This window comes from Miniopterus schreibersii, assembly GCF_964146895.1.
Source record: "Miniopterus schreibersii genome assembly, chromosome: 19".
Lineage (NCBI taxonomy): Eukaryota > Metazoa > Chordata > Mammalia > Chiroptera > Miniopteridae > Miniopterus > Miniopterus schreibersii.
The window spans coordinates 18,577,350-18,600,016 of NC_138119.1; the positions used below are offsets into that span (position 1 = coordinate 18,577,350).

General features: G+C 49.4%; 1 protein-coding gene across 2 annotated transcripts in view; it reads left to right on the forward strand.

Moving 5' to 3' along the window:
* BRINP2 (BMP/retinoic acid inducible neural specific 2) overlaps nt 1–18,210 on the forward strand; it is a 36,663-nt gene extending 18,453 nt beyond the window's left edge. Inside the window, exons 2-8 of one of the 2 annotated variants that reach the window (XM_081120870.1) lie at nt 1,808–1,998; nt 3,088–3,296; nt 10,977–11,082; nt 13,612–13,848; nt 14,300–14,522; nt 16,225–17,254; nt 17,783–18,210. In XM_081120870.1, the coding sequence (XP_080976996.1) occupies nt 1,808–1,998; nt 3,088–3,296; nt 10,977–11,082; nt 13,612–13,848; nt 14,300–14,522; nt 16,225–17,254; nt 17,783–17,869 (2,083 nt within the window). In that variant the 3' untranslated portion in view covers nt 17,870–18,210. Of the gene's footprint in view, nt 1–1,807; nt 1,999–3,087; nt 3,297–10,976; nt 11,083–13,611; nt 13,849–14,299; nt 14,523–16,224; nt 17,426–17,782 lie in introns of those variants that run through there. The other variant, XM_081120869.1, reaches the window with a different exon arrangement.
* Nucleotides 18,211–22,667: the final 4,457 nt, after the last annotated feature.

A 22,667-nucleotide genomic window follows, 5' to 3' on the forward strand; every position in this document is an offset into this window, starting at 1 on the left:
CTTCACTGGGGTAATTTAAGAGGCAATGGGAAACTTCTTTCTTTCTAATGGATACGATCTTTTACATTTCATCTCAGGACAAAGATTCCCCTTGGAATTCTGTCCCCTGTAAAATACTAACAGTCCAGTGGCATACAAAGCATGAAGATTAAAATTCTAGGTGGCACTGGAAAGGAACTTGACCATCTTTGAGAGCAGGGCTTCTCCTGATGTGGGTGCCCTGAGGTCCTTGCAGGATGTCCATGTTGACATTTGCAATGAAGATCCACAAACAATGGTGGACGAAACCTCTGGCATCGTAGTTGGAGTAAAGGCCGTCTCAGCAAATGGCACTAGTAGTCATGTACCCCTCATGATTACTTACTTGCACCTAAACACACACACACACACATGCAAACACACCAGTTTTATGTAAGAATGCCCTGGAAGCACTACACTTTATTAATTGGATCTTCACCCTTGAGTATATGTCTTTTTAATCTTCTATATGATAAAATGGGAGGTGCACGTAAGACACACCTGAGTCTACGAAAGAATGAGGGTTGTCTCAGGGACAAGGACTTTTGTGATTGCGTTGTGAGCTGACCTAGCTACTTTTTTCATGGAACTAGTGTTTTCTTGACAGCCAACAGACAAACTATGCTTATTCAGACTTAGTGTTTGGCAGACATTTTCTCAAAAAGAACAAGGGAAGCCTGCCTCTTTAAGGAAAACAACCAACAGTATTCATTACCAATGATAAAATTGAAGCTTTCAAACAAAAATGAGAGTTTTGGAGAGCTCCTATTTGTCACTTTGAGCTTGACAGCTTTCCAATATTTAAAGACTTTTCTGATGAGATTGGTGGTAATATTAATGAATATAATGTTTTGATATTATATAATGAAAAGTGTCAAAATGTGGAAGATCTGAATAACTCAGTGTTCCCATATTTTCCAGATGACTAATGCATGGTGTTATGCAATAAGAAGGGTAGAAAGATCTACTCAAAGAGCAATGTGGCACACTGGATTTTAACGTATCATCGATATGGGTTCAGACTGCACACTGGCACTAGCTGTTAAGAAACTATGCTCGTTGAGTTTAGTGTGGTACCACAGAGGAATATCCACAGTTATCACAACAGATCGGGTGCAGAAGCAAATTCGAGAATGCAGCTCTCACCTGCTCCGCTAGAGAGTGAAAACATTTGCAAAATGCAGCGATGCTATAACCCTTGCTAAATTAGTTTTGTTTCAGAACCTACAGTCATTGTCATAAAAATGTTACTTATGTGAGATGCGATGGATTTACCACTGTTGCCTTTAAATAAAATATTGAATTAATTAAATATGTTTCTCAGCTTTAATTTCTAAAATAGCAACTATCAGTAGATGTAAGCCACATAAATATGGAGGACTCAATCAATTTGAAGAGTGTGAAGGGGTCCTGAGACTAAAACATTTGAGAACTGTGGCTCTAGACCAACATCTGACTTTATAAATGGGTAACTGAGGTAAGGACAGGTGATGTGAGTCACCCACATGGGGCCAACTGTGACTAGATCCTATCTCTGCAAACCACTGTTCCAATATCTTCATTGTTTGTTCCCCGACCACACTACTGCCGTGACTACCTTCATATGAACGAGCTGACCAGCTGCTCCCCAGGAGAAAGGCTCGAGAGTGAGTTACGGGGGCGGTCAGCCGCGACAGGGCCTTCCCACTGAGCGGGTTTCCCCGGAGGGGGAACATGACCTACTGCGGACTGTGGGCCTCTTGTTCCAAAGCACAATGAGCTTGTCCTTACCCCTTGACTTTTCCTCCAGGGAGTTTGCCCGTTGGAAAGTGAACAGCTTGGCCCTGGAAAGGAAAGACTTCTTCAGTTTGCCATTGCCTCTTGCCCCAGAGTTTATCCGGAATATCCGCCTCCTGGGAAGGAGACCCAACCTGCAACAGGTCACCGAAAACCTAATCAAAAAGTACGGCACTCATTTCCTACTCTCTGCCACCCTTGGAGGTAAGCACCGCTGTGATCCTGCACGAACCCTTGCCAGGTTGTTGAAATAGCTTTAAGGGCCACTGAGTATAGCTTCAATAGTCTTCCTAGATCTTTGGTTTTTCCTGGCCTGTTATTGCCTGAGAAACATCTCCTTTCTGGTGCCTTCGAGAACAGTATAGTTTCTTAACATCCCAATTTACCCTAAAACATAAGTGTTTGCTTCTCAGCATCCTCCTGGGGAGGGGGTGTGGAGTAAAGAGGTTGGGGGACAGGCAGACGCCTGCTAACCCTTTACCAGCAGGGGGCGCTCCCAATTTCCCTTTGACTGAGCCATTTAACCCCAAAGCTTCTCCACATCCCAACATTTGCTGTAGCAACAGTTGTCAGATCCTTGGGCAAAGAAGGAAATGTCTGTTGAATTCCTGCCTCCTCTTTATAAAGACCAGTAACCAGACAAACCAATTCTAATGATTCTGGGCTGGATGGAGGTGAGGGTGGGGGTGGGGATGGTGCAGCCTTGGCTAGGACCCAGGGCAGAATCAGAAGCTCTGAAGAGGCAGAGCTCTCTCTGTCCTGGGAGAAGAAAGCAGGATTTATTATAACATTTAGCTCACTGTCTAGTGGACAAAAAGGAGCTTTCCAAAGGGTCAGAGCAGCTGCCGCATGTGGTAGGTGTTGAGTGCTTGATGGGGAGAGGGGACCTTAAACTTCAAGGCTTCTTCTGCCCTTTTGGAGGAAGCAGAAATTTCCATGGCAACTTCTCATAAGCCACTTGAGAGGAAGAATTTTATCTCCTCCATGGAGGTAGATTGCCTGAGATAGAGATCAAAGGAGGGTGTTACATGGATAAGCTGGGTGACAAGGAGATGAGCTTTGGGGAGACTTTCAGAGCTAAGGAAAGGGAGGGGGGGGTCTCAGTGACGCCTGCTGTCCTATGACACAGTCCGATGAGATTTTTCTAAACATGGAAAGGGCTGGGAAAGAGGCTGTCTGCAGAAGTGGGCTCATCCTTAGCTCCTTCCATTCTGGCCAAGAGTTTCATGGTCTTATTGGTAGGAGATGAGGGAGCAGAAGGCCTCACCAATGAACCCACATTGTTTGCTACAGGAGAGGAGTCCCTGACCATTTTTGTGGACAAGCGGAAACTGAGCCGAAAGGCAGAGACAGTAGGAAGTCCCCCGACAGTCGGGGGCAGTGGGAACAGCTCGGCCGTGTCCCTGGAGACCCTGCATCAGCTGGCAGCCTCCTACTTCATCGACAGAGAGAGCACACTGCGACGGCTGCACCATATCCAGATAGCCACGGGGGCCATCAAGGTAAGGGCTTGTGGGGTACTGGGGGAGGGCAGGGGTAGGCAGAGAGAAACGAGGGGGGAGGCCAGAGTCTTAACCAGCTGCAAGTCAGCCAGGCCTGACTGATCGAAGGGGGAAGGAAGCTTTCTGATGGAGGCTCAACCAGTCCTAAACATGGCCCAGGTTTTCATTCTACAGCAAACAGTCCTGTAGCATTTGCTCTGAGACTGACTCCAGCCTAGGGACCGTAGAGAAAGGGAGACAAGGTCCCTGTTCTCCGGAGGTTACATGATAGTAGGGAATAGAGATGATAAACAATTAAATATTAGCAAAATAATTTCAGATAATGATAAAAAGAAAAGACAGAGTCAAAAGGTACAGATTTCCTGGGATGAGAGAAGGGAGCAGATAATATTCACCAGACTGGTCAGGGGAGGGCACCTTGGGTTTAGATTTTGAGGCTGAGGTCTGAATGAAAAGAAGCCAGCTGTGCATAGATCTGAGAGGAGTGTGTTCAGGCAGAGGGAACAGCAAGTGCTAAGGCCCTGAGGCAGGAGCCAGCTTGGTGCCCTGGTGGAACACAGAGAAGACTGCTGTGACTGCAGTGAGGTGAACAAGAAAGGCTCTGGTACAAGGTGAGGTTCAGAAGTAGGCTGGAGACGGATTACATGGCCATGATAAAGAATTTTAAACTACGTCCAAGCGCAATGGAAAACAACCAGCGAGTTTTAAGCAGAGGAGCAATATGATCATACATGCTTGGAAAAGATCAATATCACTGTAACTTTAATAACTGTAACCTCCATTCCATTGTCTTTACTTACATCTAGGAGAGTTATAGAAAAGTTCATATTGTTCAGAAAAGAGAAGGCCAGTGAGAACACTTGAGAATACTGGATTTTTAAAATTCTAAATATAAAGCTAGGGTGGCAAGTAAGGGTCAGTCGTGTCTTATATCCTGCCTTTATCATACCCAAAATTCACAAGGAAGTTGTTTATTTATTTATTATTCAATAAATATTTTGAACACCTATTATGTGTCAGGCACCTTTCTGAATACTGAGAATCCAAGAGTGAACAAAACATATTAAGTCCATGACCTCATGAAGCTTAAATTCTAGTAGTGGGGACATAATTGAATAAATATGCCGTGTCCGGTGGGGTTAATAGTACTAAGATGTGTAACCAGGGGAACAGAGGATTTAGGGAACGCCATTTATGCAGAGATTTGAATGAAGTGATGGGGTGAGCCACATGGGTATCTTGAGTGAGAATATGCTAGACAGAGGAAGGAGCAGAAGCAAGTGTTCTTGGGGGGACCAGGGAACCCCGTCAGAGTGGAGTCAGAGAGGGGTGAAGTGGGAGATGAAGCTATGGCGGCTGTAGGGGCCAGGTCACGAGCATTACTGATTAGTGACCACTGCAGTGGTCAAGGTGAGAACGCACGGTGGCTTGCTTGGACAAAGCTGGCTGTAAAGAGGCAGTGAGAAGTTGGCAGGATTCCTCATGAATCGGAAGAAAGGAGTCAAGATTAACAGCAAGATTTTTGGCCTGTGACACTGGATGAACGGTGATTCCATTTGCTAAGAAGGATCACCCTGGGGGAGGTGCAGATCTGGAAGGAGTGAGTCAAGAGTGTGGTTTTCGACATATTGAACTTGACATTTCTATTAGACATCCAAGTAGAGATACCTAACAGGCAGTTGGATAGGAACACCAGAAATTCGAGAGAAAGGTCATGATTGGAGGTATACATTTGGCATACAAATATATACACACGCGTAGTTGGTATTTAAAACCAGGGGAAAGAATGAGATGAGAGCACGCGTGGAGCGAATGGAGCTGGTAAAGGGCCCTGGGGCACATCAATATTCGGAAACGGGAAAGAGGCGGAGGCTGGGACACAGGAGGCTGAGACAAAGCGGAGGCATGAAGAGAGCCAGTGAGATCACCAGGCCATGCGAGGAAAGCGTGTCACAGGAGGAGCAGACAGCTATGCTCAAGGCCGCTGAGCAGTCGGGTGGAGAAGCGGCCCATTCGGCCACATGGAGGTGACCAGCAACCTAGTGAGAGCGGGTTCAGCGGCAGGAAGGCACGAAGGCTTAGCGGGGAAGGAGAGAGACGGCGAAGGGAGGAATCAGGAGTAGAGGCAATGCTTTGGGGTTTTGCTACAAAGGCGAACGGAAAAATGGGCGCTAGCTGGAGAGCGGGGTGGGGCCAAGGGAGGTTCCTCTTCGTTTCCAGATGAGGGATATTCTGGACCATCGGTAGGTTGACTGAGATGATTCAGGGCAGAGGGAGAAGGTGATGATGCAGGAGAGGCAGACGACAGCTGCAGAAGCGACTGAGTGGGTGAGAGAAGCCCTACCCCACGCTCGGGGGGCGGGTCTCGCCCAGGAGCCTGAGCGCCTCGCTTTGCCAGAGGCAGCAGGGAGCACCCAGGGACCCTGCAGTGGGACGGCGGGGGGGGGGGTGCGGGGGTTCTCTTCGGACGGATTTCCTTTCCTCCATGAAACAAGAGGCAGAGTTCTTGGCTCAAAGGAAGGGGTATTGTTGAGAAAACACACACGCACACAGTAGTTTTGTCAGAGAGTGGGAGTCAGGTATAGCACTTGATGAGATAAATGCAGTGGGTTGTTGGGCAGCGCTGAGGGCCCATTTGAGACTCGTGGTCATAATTATAACATGAGGCCAGTGAGCAGAGTTGTGAGTTTTTTATCAGCTACATTCAGCACTTCACGTTCAGCCAGGCATGGAATAGATGAAGAGTTGGATTTAACCGAATTGTGTGTGTGTGTGTGTACAAGATGAAAGAAAAAAGATGCAAGGGAGCCGAGAGTATATAGAAAGAAGTGAGTACGGGGTGGGGGTGGGGGCAAGGGCTTTGACACCATTAAGGAATGACAGAAAGCGAAAAGTTGGTCAGGTTAAAAAAGCAGAAGTCGAAGTAGGGATTTTCTAAATTTATGTTTAAGTTATTGTTGACATTGGGTAGGTTTGATGACCTGTTAGAGGGAAGAGACTAGAGGAAGCACAAGTATGTGATGCTCAATATTGAGATTATAGAGGGAATGTAGGTACCAAAAAAAGCAGGTTCTGGGGCATGGCCATGAGTGGGTGGCTAAGAAGGGGTTGGGAGACTAGATGAGGAGGTGAGTAAGGAGGCCAGGGACCTGAGAGGCCAGGGGATTTAAGGATCATCGACATGGATGCTGAAGTCAACAGCAGTGATGCAGATGAGATGATGGTAGGAAAGAGGGTGGTATGTCAGCTTCATGTGCTTCCTATCTCTCTGACCTTGGGGAGTCACTGAGCTCCTTGACACGGAGTCACGTGATTTGACTTACCTGTATCAGGCTTACATTCAGTTGACATGGCCACATAGTTACTAAAATATTAAAACACTTCCATATTGGCTGGTAAACGGTCTTCACCGCAAGCCCTGCGTGCCACCCTAACCACCTCGTCCCTCCCCTTCACCCTGCAGATGCCCCTTTGGTGACGATCAAGGGATGCACCTCAGGAGGCCTCCAGAATCCTGCTTTGGCCACCCTGTTCTACCTGCTGATAAATATTGTGAATATTACCCCTGACTCTTGGCTGGGGTGACACCAAATGATACAGTTCACATAAAAACACTGCAAACTATAAAGGGCTGACTACATATCCATCCTGCCCATAAGTCCCGGGACAGGGACAGGGTCAGAGCCATGAAGGAGGGGAGAGGACCTGTTCTTCAGTGGCCGCCCACCCTCTATTTAATCAAAGGCTGAGGAAGGACTTGGTGAGGAGGCTTGAGATGCTCCTGAGCCCACACAAAAGTTCAGGCGGATCCCCAGATGGCAAAAGGGAGCGGTTCTCACAAAGCATCTTAGGATGGCTTATCCGAATCGCTCACGGCAGCAGCCTGGGATTCAGTTTGCAGGTCTTTTAAGCACCCTGGCATCACCACTGCTCCCCCTGGCAGCCCCACTGCTCACAATTAGATGCCCATTTTACTTGCCCTTAGCTTCACAGGTGTCCCACCAGGTAGGACACTCAGAGCAGCCAGAAGTGAAGGGCAGGGCGAGGAGAGCAGGCGGCTGGAATGGGGGTTCACAAGGTCTGGTATTTATGGAAAATGGGATGTGCTAATGAACCTGAGATCTATCAGGGCGTTCTGACGGCAGGCTGGTCTCTGTCAACAGACCAATTAGCACACAATCATTTTCCCTTTCTGAATGCTTATCTGAGACGCTCTTTGAGCGTGTGCGCCTGAGTGAGCTGCACTTTCCATTACCTCTGTGGGCTCTTTATAATCCGCCGGAGCCGGCTGCCTCTTCTAGAGAGGGGTGCAGGGCTCTCCCGACCAACCCTGCACAGACTCTGGGCCTCCACGACTGGGGGGAGGGGACCGCAGGCATCCTGATTATGAAGCCCCTGCTCAGGCACTGTCTGCAGAGCACCCTCTCCCACTCCCTCTCACCTCCCTCTAGAAAGGACCAAGGTAGCTCAGAGCAGAATAGCCCCGGGAAGAGCAATAGCTTTGGGATCTAGTGGAACCAGAGCAGGCCTTCCTCCCTCACGGAGATCAGGCCTGGATCCTTCCCTCTAACAGAAAATGAGCTTGAGGACCGTGGTCATTGTCTCTTCCTCACTCCTACCCCTGTGCCACGATTAATACAGCAACGCTACTCATGTTTGTTCAATGACTTACCTAACTGATCGCCCTCTTGTGGAAATGACCTTTGGAAATAGCAAAGTAAAGGTCAGAAAAGAGGCTGAGAGGCAGCCCCAGAATGCTAACAGGGTGGTGGGAAGGCACATGGGTAGGCAGTAGGGAGGAAGGGGTAATGGCTGGACAAAGGGGAGGAAGGTGGCCATTCTCGGTTTTCCTCCTCGGGAGTCATCCTGTTCCTACACAAGGTCCATAGCTCCCTTCCTGCCTGCACCTGACGCTGGTGAGTGACCAACTCAGCCGTGGGTGATGGAAAATCCAGTGCAAAGCTCTCCGACAGCGTGGTGGCCAGCTTGCCTGGAGCCAGGGGTAGGCGGGTCTCCCAAATAACACGCCCACCATCCCACCTTGGGGTGGGCTTTTCCAAAATGGTGGGTTAGTCCTTAGCTATGGCTCTTCTTATAGGGATTTTCATGCATATAGATAAAGAAGACTTCACTTGATACAAGGCAATGCTCAGCCTTCCACTTCAGTCTGACAACTCGCAACTCACTCACTCAATACAGAGACATTATTCAGCCCCTAGTGCCCACCTGCCGGGGGAGGCAGGCCCATGCGTAACAGCCAGAACTCGGGGATTGTGGAAACACGTTTCCACTTATCTATATACTCCTTGTGGCAGCGACTGGAGCTTACACACTGTGAGTTTTGACTGCTCCTTTAATATTTGTTCATTGAAAAAAATGAGTGAATGAGTGAATGAGTTGGATGAATCCTAGCCTGGTGGGGGACTAGCTGTGTGACCCTGAATAAGACATTTAAACTCTCTGGCCTTGGTTTCCTCATAATATACGGATCCTACAATCTCAAGGCTATACAATTTGTTTTGCCCCAAGTTCACCTTCTGAGGAGAAGGCGGATCACTAAAATACGCTGTTTAAAGTATTCGTTTTCAAAAGCGGTGTCATCTAAAGGGGTTTAACTCACTTTATTTTCTGCAGTCTGCTGTCGTGACCTCACAGGAGACATAGGGGCACTGAACTGGACTCTGGGGACTCAAGGGTTAAAATCCTATTTCGGCTATTCAACAGTCTCAAACTTTGGGTTCCTACTTTGGAGAGTGATAGTAGTGAGATTTATCTCTGAGTAACTGTGAAGGTGAAACAGGATGATCTCAGAGGATAAACTCGGAAAACTGTAGGGAGGTCGTTCCTGCGCCTGTACCGCTCTTGGTCCCATTCTTCATTCAGGCTCAGTCGTGCTGCTTCTCATGTCGTTGCCCCTTGGTCTTTGCAGGCACCTCCTTGTCTCTCCATTTCCTCTCCATCCCATCCCACCCCTACTCATCCTTCAAGACCAATGTCTGGGTCACCTCCACCATGAGGCCTCCTTTGACTACTTTAAGCTGCAAATATTTCTCCCATCTCTCTCCCCACTGTATTTTAAGTTATTATCACACCATTTCTCACTTGATTACTCCGTTTTATATATATATTTATAGGCCCAAGTATACTAAATTCCCTTTAAGCATGTTGCCTATTCTTTGGCACTCACCGTGGTAACCAGCAGCGAGCGTGCTAGACACATACACTATAGACTTCTGAACCCACGTGTTTTAGGCCCTGCTGCCCCTTCTTCTTCTCAGTGTACCTTTCCCTCCCTTCTCCTCCTGCCCACTTCCTACGTACCTTTAAGGCCCCCCTCATTTGGTGTCTTCTCTGCTGCTCCTTCCCTAGTTTTGTCTTTGAGCAGAGCTGTAGCTGCCCAAACACCACGCCCCATGAACCAGTGCTCGCGGCACATTACTTGCGCTCGACGTGAATGGCTATCAGTCAGTTGTGTCGGTACCTACCCGCCCCTCCGGGTTGTAATCTATAGCATTGAATGTGTATATCTTTGTGCCGCCCCCTCCGACTCTTAAAGCCTGAAACCTGTCACTCATACATTCTCTAATTTACTGAGTACCTACTATGTGCCAGGCACCGTGTTAATTGCCGTTGACAACAGGGCAAGCAACATTAACATGAGCTTACTTTATGGAGACTTTGGTGTGTGGGGGACCCAGACGTTTATAGAAATACTTGCAGAAAAGTATGGAAAATGGCAGCCCATCTGCCTGCTGCTGAGCAGAGGTGCCTAGAGCTCAGAGAGGGGGTGAGAGGTATCAGGGCGGACTTCCTGGAAGAACTTTGGGAAAGGCATGCTATGAATATTTGATGAATTGCATGGAATTGAAGCGGTGGCTGCTCAATAAATACTCCTTCATTGGTTGATTGATTGCTGGCAAAGCCCTTGGAGATCCTGAGAAGAAAGGGCCTTAGGTCCCCATCGCTCTTATTACATAATTATTTCAGTGCATTTAAAGCTCCCCATTTTTCATCTTATACTTTAAACATCAGGGAAAAACTGAGAGGCCAACTTTATAATATTTTAAAATGACTCTGTGGTGTTTTTGGAATATTACATGGCTATAAGACTTTATGTATATTTAATATTCTTAGTAAAATATGCAGTAAGCCCATGGCTGATTTTCTCTAAGGACTTCTCAGTGCCGAGGTGGGACTTAAATGTTTAATACTAATAATAATACTCATAACTCATATTTCTCTAGTGCTTTTCATCTCAGGGATCTGTAAGGCCTGTGAGCACCCCGGGAAGTGGCTGCAGCTGGGCTCCCCAGCAGCTGACAGCATCCACATCTGGTCTCCTGCCTTCCTCCAGGGGAGGAGAGGGGGGACCCAGCTTAAAGGTCCAGCTTCCTCTGCCTACGCTGAATTTTCTGCTCCCCGACACGAATTCTTTTTGGCTCCCTCTGAAAGGCTGCTGCTGTGTAGAACGGCTGCTTCCAGCCGTGCACCACGACAGTCACTGTCTTAGGACAGGGAAGAAAGGTGGCTCTATGCTCCGGGGGTGGGGGAAAGCATGCTGTTCCTTTGGCGGGTCAATGGCTGGACACAGGGCCTGAGATTGGATGACTAGAGAAGGGAAGGGCAAAGGGAGAGTCTCCCTTTAGTATCTAAACCCACATTCTGCCCCTCCTTCTCTAGGTCACAGAGACCAGGACCGGCCCCCTGGGCTGCAGCAACTACGACAATCTGGACTCGGTCAGCTCGGTCCTGGTGCAGAGTCCGGAGAACAAAGTGCAGTTACTGGGTAAGCCGCACAGTGATGGTTCCACACTCCTCACACCTGGGGAGACACGGGGGTCACCAGGGAGCAGGAAAAAATCCTGCCAGCCCTACCCATTTGCTCAACCCTTTTAAACACAAGAACTTCCGAGAGCTTTGGATTTATATTTAACAACTTTCCATCATTCTTTTGAGAAAACTTCTGACATGATTTGCCCCACACCCAAGACCAATGCTCATACCTCTCGACACCCAAATCCTTCCCTCCTAATCCTTCCAAGAAGGCGGCCCCTGTCCTATAACAACAGCACATCCATCTTTATAGGCCTTGACCAGTTCCGTGATCTCCCTGTTGCCCAGACAACCCTCTGCCTTATCCTGAGAACACACTGGGACAACTGGCCCTTGCAGAATGGTTATGGGGCCACCACCTCTAGCTCGACTGAGAACTATACAAACTATGGGACCTCCAGTTACCCTGAGTGAGGTCGCTGCTTCTGATCCCAGTCTGCAATCTTCCATAAGAGACGCAAGCCAGGAGAATGTGAGAGGAATGGAATCCTTGACCGAAGGCAGAGCAGCAAAGGGGAAAACAAGAGCCAAAGGGATGGGAGCTACGCTGGGTCAGAGGCTGGAGACGGGCGGCCCTCGGCTCCCCCCGTCTGTCCCCCAGGCACGCGAACTGATTCAGAAAGAGCTGTTTGGCAGTGGGAAAAGTTCATTTTTCTTAAGGCCTAACTGAATTGGACTCTGCTTAAGATATTATTGTCTCTGTATTATAAAATCAATAGCCCTCACCCAGGATCTACGATTACAAATTCCAGGCAACCTGAGCCGGATACAACCCATAAATGCTTTAGAAATCAAGGAACAGATAAGAGAGAAGAGTAAAAGACTCCTTTACTTAGAGGCACCTGATGCAGTCAGCATCCGTCTTCTCCTATGTCCCCGGATGGGCTGGGTTGGTGTCTGGAAATTGGCGACGAGTGAAGTTCAGAATGTCTGGTGGTTCATTTGGAATAGTTTATGCCATTTAATTTTATAGGCCATCACTCATGCAGACATTGCTCCGGGCACTTATTTTATAGCAACGCGAAGTGTTATGGTGAGGGGGAGGGAGGCAACGGGGGAGGTGAAAGGAGCGGACTTGCAGAGGGGTGAGTGCTGAAAGCGGGCCTGTGGACGGGGAGTGGGGGGGGGGGCTGCCCAAGCACCGCTGCGGGCACAACATCAAGAAAGGAGAATTCGGGAGCAGTTCAGAACTAGAGGGAGACCTCAGACGAGAACACCAAACATCCGCTGTGGCTGCAATTCTAACTTATATTTTGAGGTCTGCTGAGACTGGGGTACATACTTCGGGCTCTCTGATTTCCTGCCAAGGACAAGGTCAAGGGTGTGAAAATAAAGAGCTGGCAGACATTGGAGGAAAGGGGAGTGCATCATATCCAGAAGTCCCCATGCCCCTCACTCTCCTGACACAGGATCTCACAATGTCCCTACTGGGGAAGCCTCCTGACCTTGGACATGCTCAGGCTGTGTCCAAAGGCATGCCTGTCCTTCATTCATCCCTTGATGTGCTTCCAACAGCCACCCTGTGTGGCTCAAAGCCAACTAGGAGAATATTCTGCTACTGGTAAACTAATACCCACCACAGATGGGTGGGAAAACGGAAGCTTTAGTGGATTACATTCAAGATCAGAAGACGCTAATTAGGAGAGAGCTGAGAGCCATTTGCATGTACCCAGGCCTGACTGATCTTGGGTACCTACGACCATCCTACTTTCGAATCTCCTCAAGAGTTAAATCATATTGAGATGGGGCGGCCAGTCCCAGTTACGCAGTGTGACCTGGTGGGACAAGGTCAGGGTCTGACACCAAGCTGACTTTACTAGTACTGTGACTTGGCTGGTCACTGTTGTCACTGGCCATGGATTTCCTCACCTCTGAGAGGCTCAGGATGACCATAACTGTTACTTGCGATTGTATATGGAGAGTGCTTGGTGTAGTGCCTGTCCCTGCCTCCTAACCAGGGCAGCCTCCTCTGTCATCAGGGCTGGGGTGGGAGGCCCAGGAGGCCCAGCATTCAGTAACATCCTAGGATGCCTGCTGCTAATCTCAGCGAAGCTGGAAACAGGATGGTTATCAGAGACAAAGCAAAAAGCCCATCAAGGCTTGATTCCTCCCCCATGAGAGCTGTAAGCTCTTCTTTTATCTGAAACATCTTCCTGTTTCCGTCCTAGAAATGCTGATGGGTAGCCAATAAGCCCATTCATATGATGTGCACACTCTCAATTTGGCTGATATAAGGGTTCGACTAAGCCTTGGGCTTTGATGTTCCTCATTTGCATTTTCAGATCCTCCCCCATCTGTCACTGGGGCGGCGGCAACCCTCTCTTCCAACCAGCTCCGCAGGATCGGGCCCTGGGGTGACCATTCTCGGGCCCAGAAGGCACAAGGCAGCAGAACCCCAGCTGGGGCTTCTGCAGCCTGGGGTGAGGGAAAATGAGTCCCCACTGGTTCCACCCGGCAATTCCCTGACACGTCCTTTCCCTAGGCCTGCAGGTGCTGCTACCTGAGTACCTGCGCGAGCGCTTCGTGGCCGCGGCGCTCAGCTACATCACATGCAGCTCGGAGGGCGAGCTCATCTGCAGGGAGAATGACTGTTGGTGCAAGTGCAGCCCCACCTTCCCGGAGTGCAACTGCCCTGACGCCGACATCCAGGCCATGGAGGACAGCCTGCTGCAAATCCAGGACTCCTGGGCCACTCACAACCGGCAGTTTGAGGAGTCAGGTGAGCAGTTGCCAGTCCCAGATTTCCTCCCTGTCCGAGGGAGGTGGCTGTAAGGAGCAGGACAAGATCATGGGAACTCACCACGGATCCTGGCTCAGCCACCTCTGTGACCTCAAGCAGGTTCTCTCACCACTCTGAGTCTCCAGTCATTTCTTTCCGTTCTAAATGCAAATGGACATAATATCTACCAAAGAGATGTGCTTGAAGGACTTAATAAGCTAATGAAATATAAGGGAGGCATACGTCCTATCTATCTTGTTTGCTACAGATTCCACAGTGCCTAGAACAGTGCCTGCACATGAGGTGCACAATGTTTGCTGAATGAATAAAGTGTGTAGAGAAGTTCTGGGAGTGCATGGTTCCTAGACCTCCCAGGGTGTGCATGGCTCCTAGAACTCCCAGGGTGTGCACGGTACCCCCCCCCAGCTCAGCCCTGTGTCCTTGCCTACAGAGGAATTCCAGGCCCTGCTGAAAAGGCTGCCTGACGACAGGTTCCTGAACTCCACAGCCATCTCCCAGTTCTGGGCCATGGACACCAGCCTCCAGCACCGCTACCAGCAGCTGGGAGCCAGCTTGAAAGTGCTGTTCAAGAAGACGCATCGGATCGTCCGCCGGCTCTTCAACCTCTGTAAACGCTGCCATCGGCAGCCTCGCTTCCGCCTGCCCAAGGAGAGGTGAGCAGCCCAGACGCCAGAGCCAGTGCTCAGCACCTCCCCCAGTGGCTAAGGCCAGGGAGGACCCTCTGCCCACATGAGACCTGGGAGTAGTGGCCCACACACATGGCTTTTTAGATTCTCCTGTTATCTTGACCTACTCATGTGTCATTCTCAATTATGAGAGGTATCTACAGTGACAGAGTGAAAAAAAGAGTCCAATTGTACTTCTACATAAATGATAGTAGATTCAAATGTTATTCTAATACTCCTCTAATTCTCACTTACTTCCAATCATTTAGTAGAATCAAATGTCATTCTAACAATACTCTTATTCTCACTTATTTCCATTTTGATAAGTCTTTTAGGAAAGAAAGGGGGTGGAGTCAAAGCTCATACACCAATTGAGTGGAATGAGAAATACACGCATTGGATTGTTTCAAAGAAGTGACTTCTCTGAGTCACAGAGGAAAGAGAACTGAGGTCCCGTGTCCTTGGGAGCAGAGCGGGGCTGTGTCATCTCAGGCACTCACTCATTCATCTGCTCGTTCACTCATTTGTTCAACAAGTTTTTATTAAGTCTACATTGCATGTGACTTAATTAAACTGTGGGGGATATTTGTTATTTGGGAAGATTGAATAAATACTGTATACAGAAACATAAAAACTGAAAAATTGCAGCTATGTGTTAGCCACTTAGAGCCACTTAAATTCACGTTCATGAAACATAAATAAAAAACATGGTCAATAGAAGCAAAGGCCAGAGAGAAAAGCCACCACGGGGAAAGAGGTCATGGCCAGGCTGTGCGGCGGGAGGAGATAGAGAGGCTGGTGCCTGTGAGACGGAGCAGTCCCGGGGAGGGAGCTGCCCTGGGAGCCACCCAGAGGCGTAACTCTAACTGCGGCTCAGGTGAGGAAGGGGAGGGAGAGGGCAGGCCAGCAAGGGTTTCTGAGGTGGGCTCACTTCCTTTTCAACAAATAATAATTAGATGTTTACCCTGCACCAGGAACAATTCTGGTTTCTGAGAGTATGCTGGTAAATAGCACAGTGTCTCTGCTCTTATGGAATCTGCAAGGACGCTGTCCATGAGCAAGTCAACATTCAAGAAACACAGTACTTTCCGATACTGACCACTGCTGTGGGTTCACAGAGACAGGGCGATGGGACACAGAGTGACCGGGCGTTTCTTCTGAAGGGAAGTCACGGAAGACCTCTCTGGGGAGGCATTATCACAGAGCTGAAATCTTTAGAGGGAGCAGGCCCTAGAAAATCCCTTGTCTTGGTGGAAGAGTGAGAGAAGCGGAGGGAATAGAAAGGACTGTGACCGAGAAGTGGGACAGAAGTCAGAAGCTGGCACGATGCTGGAAAGTCTGGAGAGCAGGTTGTGGAGAGATCTCACTTAGGAGGCTGAACACAGGTTCGATACCAAAGCTGGTGGAGAGCTCTGTGGGCTTTGAGTGAGGGAGTGAGGCGGTGCCCAGGAGGGAGGGGCCTGGCTGCTTCCATGTGAAATATTTCTGGGGCAGATCCATCAGACACCAAGGCAGGCCCAGTCTGTCTTTCCAAAGTGGCACAGCAGGGTTTCCATCCTTTAGGGAACTTGGGCCTTTAATTTCTTCATCGTTGTCCTTGCCTATTAGTCAATGTCCTGCTACCCTCAGGGAGGATGGCGGTGCGTGGCTTCCTATGACTCTTGCTTCATTTTTGTCTTCTGTCCCAAAGGTCCTTGTCCTACTGGTGGAACCGAATCCAGTCCTTCCTCTACTGTGGAGAGAGCACCTTCCCTGGCACCTTCCTGGAACAGAGCCACAGCTGCAGCTGCCCCTATGACCAATCTTCCTGCCAGGGCCCCATCCCATGCACCTTGGGTGAAGGGCCCGCCTGTGCCCACTGTGCTCGGGACAACAGCACACGCTGTGGGAGCTGCAACCCGGGCTACGTGCTGGCCCAAGGGCTGTGCCGGCCGGAGGTGGCGGAGTCCCTGGAGAACTTCCTGGGGCTGGAGACAGACCTGCAGGACCTGGAGCTGAAGTACCTGCTGCAGAAGTGGGACAGCCGCATCGAGGTGCACTCCATCTTCATCAGCAACGACATGCGCCTGGGCAGCTGGTTCGACCCTTCCTGGAGGAAGCGCATGCTGCTCACCCTGAAGAGCAACAAGTACAAGCCCGGGCTGGTGCACGTGATGCTGGCCCTGTCCCTGCAGATCTGCCTCACCAAGAACAGCACCCTGGAGCCTGTCATGGCCATCTATGTCAACCCCTTTGGGGGCAGCCACTCTGAGAGCTGGTTCATGCCCGTGAACGAGGGCCGCTTCCCAGACTGGGAAAGGACTAACGTGGATGCGGCTGCCCAGTGCCAAAACTGGACGATCACCTTGGGAAACAGGTGGAAGACCTTCTTTGAGACAGTCCATGTTTACCTACGGAGCCGAATCAAGTCCCTGGACGACAGCTCCAACGAGACAATCTACTACGAGCCCCTGGAGATGACCGATCCCTCCAAGAACTTGGGCTACATGAAAATCAACACCTTGCAGGTCTTCGGCTACAGCCTGCCCTTCGACCCAGACGCTATCCGGGACTTAATCCTGCAGTTGGATTACCCGTACACTCAAGGGTCCCAGGACTCTGCCCTCCTGCAGCTCATAGAGCTTCGGGACCGGGTTAACCAGCTTTCTCCACCGGGCAAAGCCCGGCTGGACCTTTTCTCCTGCTTGCTCCGGCACCGGCTCAAGCTGGCCAACAACGAGGTGGGCAGGATCCAGTCCTCCCTGAGGGCTTTCAATTCCAAGCTGCCAAACCCTGTGGAGTACGAGACAGGCAAACTCTGTAGCTAATGGGGGGCCCAGTCCAGTGCTGGGCAGGGAGGGGATCCACGCATCCAGGCCCTCACCTTGGTACCAACAAGGCGCTCCCTTGAGACTCTATGCACCCAGCAGATGGGACCTCGGGGCCTGGACTGAAGCAGGCCGGAGAGAGAGGAACAGTCACTGCACACACGCACACACTCACCCTGCGCGTGCACACACGGGCACACACACACGCACACACTCCCTCGGGGAGGCTACAGCGCAGCAGCCTGGCGCCTGCAGAGTCGGTGCTTTCCAAAATGAATGCGGTTGAAGGAGAGGAGCCAAGGGAGAGATTAAGATAAAGAACCAGCCAAACCATGAAAACAAACAAATCCTGAGAAGTGATTCTTATCATTCAAGGAAGCGGGAGGGGTGGGAGCCCCTTCTCCCCCTCTGTGGAGTCACTTTTGTATTCTTTTTAACCAGGTTTCTTACAACAGCCGAGTTCCGTGCTTCCCCACACTGGTTCCTACTTTTTGTACTCCGCCGCCTCGGAGCCCTCCCAGACTCTGACTGCTCCTCAAGCCGGCTCCTTCAGGAAACAAGTGACACCAACTGAGGACTCTCGGGGCGGGCAGGCGGCCTCGCTCCCCTTCTCACTCCTCCCACCCTCCTGTCCTCTGGCTTCCTTGGCCGCCCCAGTTTTGGGGCCCTGGTTTGTTCCACACCCCTTCGTGGTCCAGCCAGAGCTCCCCTTCCAACAGCCCCCGGTCTGTCCAGTTAGAGAGAGACAATGTGTAGGGAAATATTCTTTTTTAAAAACAAAAACAAAAATATTTATTTTGTGATTGTTTTCCTTGTCAATCTGCTCCAGCCACATGAACATATGAGTAAAAAAATTGACTGGTTTAATATATATTTTTTAAGACCTTTATTAGGGGGGAAATGAGAGAGAAGAGAGGAAAAAAAGAGCACAGTTCCTTGGGTTGCCTGGATTTTTTTAAATTGCTCTGTGAATGACGTGTGTGTCCTTAGATGGTAGATATTGCTGTGTGGGAGGCTGGCTGACTAGGGTGTACACAGTGAATGCATGTCTGCCTTGACTGGGGGTGAGGTGTGAGTGCGTGTGTGTGTGTGTGTGAGATAGAATGAGAGAGAGAGAGAAGACTGGAGTGAGATGGAGTGAGGCTGGACTAACATGGGTCTTACAACCAGGATTGCCCACTATCAGCAGAAGAGTATGAAAGTCTTTGCTCCTTAGGGGAACTGCAGACCTCATGCTGGGCGAATGCCGGCTAAAGGGGGCCCCCCTTTGCCTACACTGCTCAGACATCAGGAGAATTCCCCACACTCTGCATCTCAACATCTGGGGTGGCCCTTCGAGGAAGCTGGGAAAGACGCCAACCTGGCATCGGTTCCCTCCATTCCGCCTGACGACCACCTTCCCAGCCTAGAAAGCAGGCGCTCCATGCGCCACGCAGGGAGGGCAGTGCCTCCTGTCCCCACAGTGCCTCCCCGGCTGCTGTGGGAGTCGCTTCCCAGCAAACCCTCTGAAGAGCCATGTCCCTCTCTGCTCTCCACAAGCTCCGGAGCAATGCGCAGGCATGACGGCCCCCATTCAATTCAAGCGGGAGTCACCACATACATACTAAGCACCTCATTCCGTACCCGTGGTTCTCTCAGTTGGTACGAAATGAGCCGGGGACCATGAGAGGATGGTCACGTCCATCTGCCTAAGGGCACAGAGAAGAATCCGGCGTTATATTTAATCCCTGAGCCATCTCTCAGTCCACGAGGACCTGAAACCCTAGGTAGATAAGCAGCCGAGGGCATTGGTTGCTTCACAACCCCCCGCAGTCCTCTAGGGTGGGAATGAGGGTGATGGGTGGACCAGGGATGAACAGTTATTGCCTGTTTTGAATTCAGCCACCGCTTGCTTTGGGGGTGTATCTCGAGGTCTTTGTCTGTGGGAGATGGAACCAGCGGATGTCATCTTCATCAACAGGGCTGTTGATGGGCCAGAGGAGGCTGCTTTTGGTGGGAAGGCTCTGATTCCTTCCAGGGATGGGGACTGGGAGTGTAAGGTAGATACTCGAGTTTGATTTTAGCCCTATGAGTGTCCACGTCTACCTGCTGTGGGAGCGGGTGGGCAGAAGCTTTCACCCCAGATGAAAGGTGCACCGTGCACAGCAATATTCAGAGTGGGGAGGAAAACAATTAAGAATGCGTGGTGCCCAGAATGAGCAGTATGGACCCAGCAGGGTGAAGCTGTCCTGGTGGGAAGGGAGGCAGTGCACCAAGGCTCACCCGGCACCTGGGCCAGCCCCACAGCTGAGGGGCGGAGAACCTCGGCTGTCACTCTCTGAATCTGAGACCAGACTGGGGGCAAAGCACACTCGTAGAGTTATTAGGAAGGATGCTGAATCTTTTTATCTCAGGCTCCTTGTCTTGGGAAGGCTCTGGGGAGATGATGGTGGGATGTATTATGGTTTAGAAATATACTTCTTGCCTGCTTGAAGGTTTAAACCAGGGAGTCAAGTGTATGACTCCATCTAAAAGTACTACTACACATCGGTAAATATTCAGGAGTGCCCTTTTGAGCCCAGATGTGGGGACCATATTGATAGAAGGCCTAAAAGACATTATTAATTAATTACAGTAGTAGAAATGTTTGTATTTGACCTACTCATCTGTTATCTCTGATGGGTGCCTGACTCCTCTGTCCTGAGACAGTGATGGGGCATCTGGTGTACAAGATCTTGGGTCAAAGCCTCAGTTCAAGACTGCTTCTAGAAGGCAGATGGAAGAAGAGGGGGAAATAAAGAGTGGACAGGATTCCTTAAGGGGCTTTTAAAGGCTTACAACTATGAATTCAGCATAGACTTTCTCAAAAGGCTAGGCTGAGTAATGCCATAATAATAAAAGGATGCCCTCAGTTAAAACTGTCACTTTCAAAGTCTACAGTAACCAGAAGATGCGAACCAGCTATTCCCAGATAGAGTTGCAAATAAAGAATTGTCACTAATTAATTAGTAGTTGTTGATGTTGGTGAACTCCCTGTGGACTTAAGAGCCAAATCACAATTCAGTTACTGGCTATAATAATAAGGAATTCAAGACTTAATTGTCACCTTAAAGAACGAATACATCAAATGTAATCTGTCCTAATGCTTGAGACTAATACCTCTAATACTAAATAATGTATTTAATACCTGCCTCTAATCATATAACGCCATGCTCTGCAGGCACACTCACGCATACACAGCCAAAAACATAAATCTGAAGGCTGCTTCAAACACAAATAATCACATCCAGTTCCTGGCTTCTTTTCACAAATACGAGAATAGTCATCATGATGGGCAGAGCAGCCTTATGCGTAGAGGGGGTGCATTGCTCCATGCTGTCCTGTCCCAGAATGTCACCTCCCGAGTTCGTGATTTCATCATGTAAGTCTGTTCTTCTGCACAAGAGAGACCTTTTCTGCCCTTATGTTGTGTATGAAAATGAAAATGCCCTTAGGAGAAAATAAATCTTCGAAGCTAACCCACTGGCAGAAGAGCGGATAGAGTTTGTAGAGTTGGAGGTTTTTAGAGGCCATTCAAGTCTCCTCATTTCTGATGTAGGAAAGAAGAGGTGAGAGAACTCACCCGAGGTTGTATTTGTGAGCAGAGCTGGGACTCGCATCTCATCTGCTTCCTTCTCTACCTCTCTCTGCCAGTGAGTGACATCTGGGTCCTGAGAGATGACAGGGACCCGGTGCAGGGGCTGGGAGTGTGAGTGTGAAGTAGGAAAGACAATTTCCCGGGAAGGAGAAAAAGACTACTTAGAGGTGGGAATATCTTCACATCTCTCCCTGGGATTGGTTCTAGCAAAAACAACCAGCTTCTCTAACAGGCAAAAGACAAGACTCAGGTTTCTCCTGGGACAAGCTTTTGGCACAGTGTACACATATTTCCAACCAGCTTGGATCACCTTGCTGGATGCCTGATGACTCTGTCAGCTACATGTTTGTTTTGTAATCTTTTTTTTTTTTTTTTTATTGATTTCAAAGAGAGGAAGGGAGAAGGAGAGAGACAGAAACATCAATGGTGAGAGAGAATCATCCATCGGCTGCCTCCTGCACGCCCCCTGCTGAGGATCAGCCTGCAACCCGGGCATGTGCCCTGACCGGGAATCTGACTGTGACCTCTAGGTTCATGGGTCCACACTCAACCACTGAGCTACACCAGCCGGGCCAGCTAAATGTTTTTTAATTACAACATCCTGCCTCTAATTTCTTGATGTTTTCTACAGCCCACCAATTAGAGTTTGAATGTCTTTACAAATCTGAAAACTTCTGCAAATCATCTTTCTTGTCTAGAGGCATCTGGGTACCATCCAAAGGCCTCAGACTGCACCGTCAGCATATCAAATATATATGAGCAAGGTCTAGGGCCATGGCGGAGAAGGGGACTGAGGCCAGCTCTGCTGTGCAGTGAGAGCTCTTGCTCCTTCCAGCAGTAGAGTAAGAATGTGACCCAAAGGAGCCACTCAAGACAAAACTGTGGCCAGCACTGTGGGCCTGAAGGATAGGTTGGAAAATGCAGGTTGTGTGACTGACTGTAGACACACATTTTCCAGTCTCTTCTGGTTCTGCCACCAGCCAGCTCTGTACCTGTGAGCAAGCCACTCCACTTCTCTGGGCCCCAGTTTGCTCCCCTGTGGACGAGAGAGTTGGATTTTCTATGCAGGTATTGGGGGTCCTTCTGGTACTATCCTTTTAAAAGCAGTGTGACCCAGGAGACAGTCCCTTAAGTCCTGGATATGCATATTGATTCCACATTTATATTCAAGTGACCTTAATTCTTGACTTGTCCCCTTATCGCTAATACAACTGTTTCATGCCCACCTCCCTAAGATATTTCTTTTCTTTCTCTTCCTGAACACGCACCTCTCTGCACACTTTTGCCCTTCACTCTCCCACTTCCAGAATACATGTATACCTTCAGTTTTCCAAAGCTCAATCCCATTTCTCCCCTCTCTGCCTCCCTCCCTCCTTCCTTCTTTTCTTCATTCATGCTTTAAGTGCTGCTCCCTAGGCTAAGGGTAGGATATTCAAAACTCTTTGAAACACGTTTCTGGGCCATGAAGAATTGGGCAACGTAATGTGGGGGAGGGGAGGCGTAAACAAACGAGAGTGGTGCAGTGTCGGATAGAGATGTACAAAGTACTGATGAGGCACAGAAAGGGCCTAAGTCACTCCCTGGAAGGGACTCTAACGGCCTTTATTGTGAACCTTCTAGTAACTATGGAAGTAATACCCCAGGTGTCCAGATGTTTTACAGGAGGGAAAGACCGAATATATAACGTGTGCATCCTCAGAGAGCAGGAAA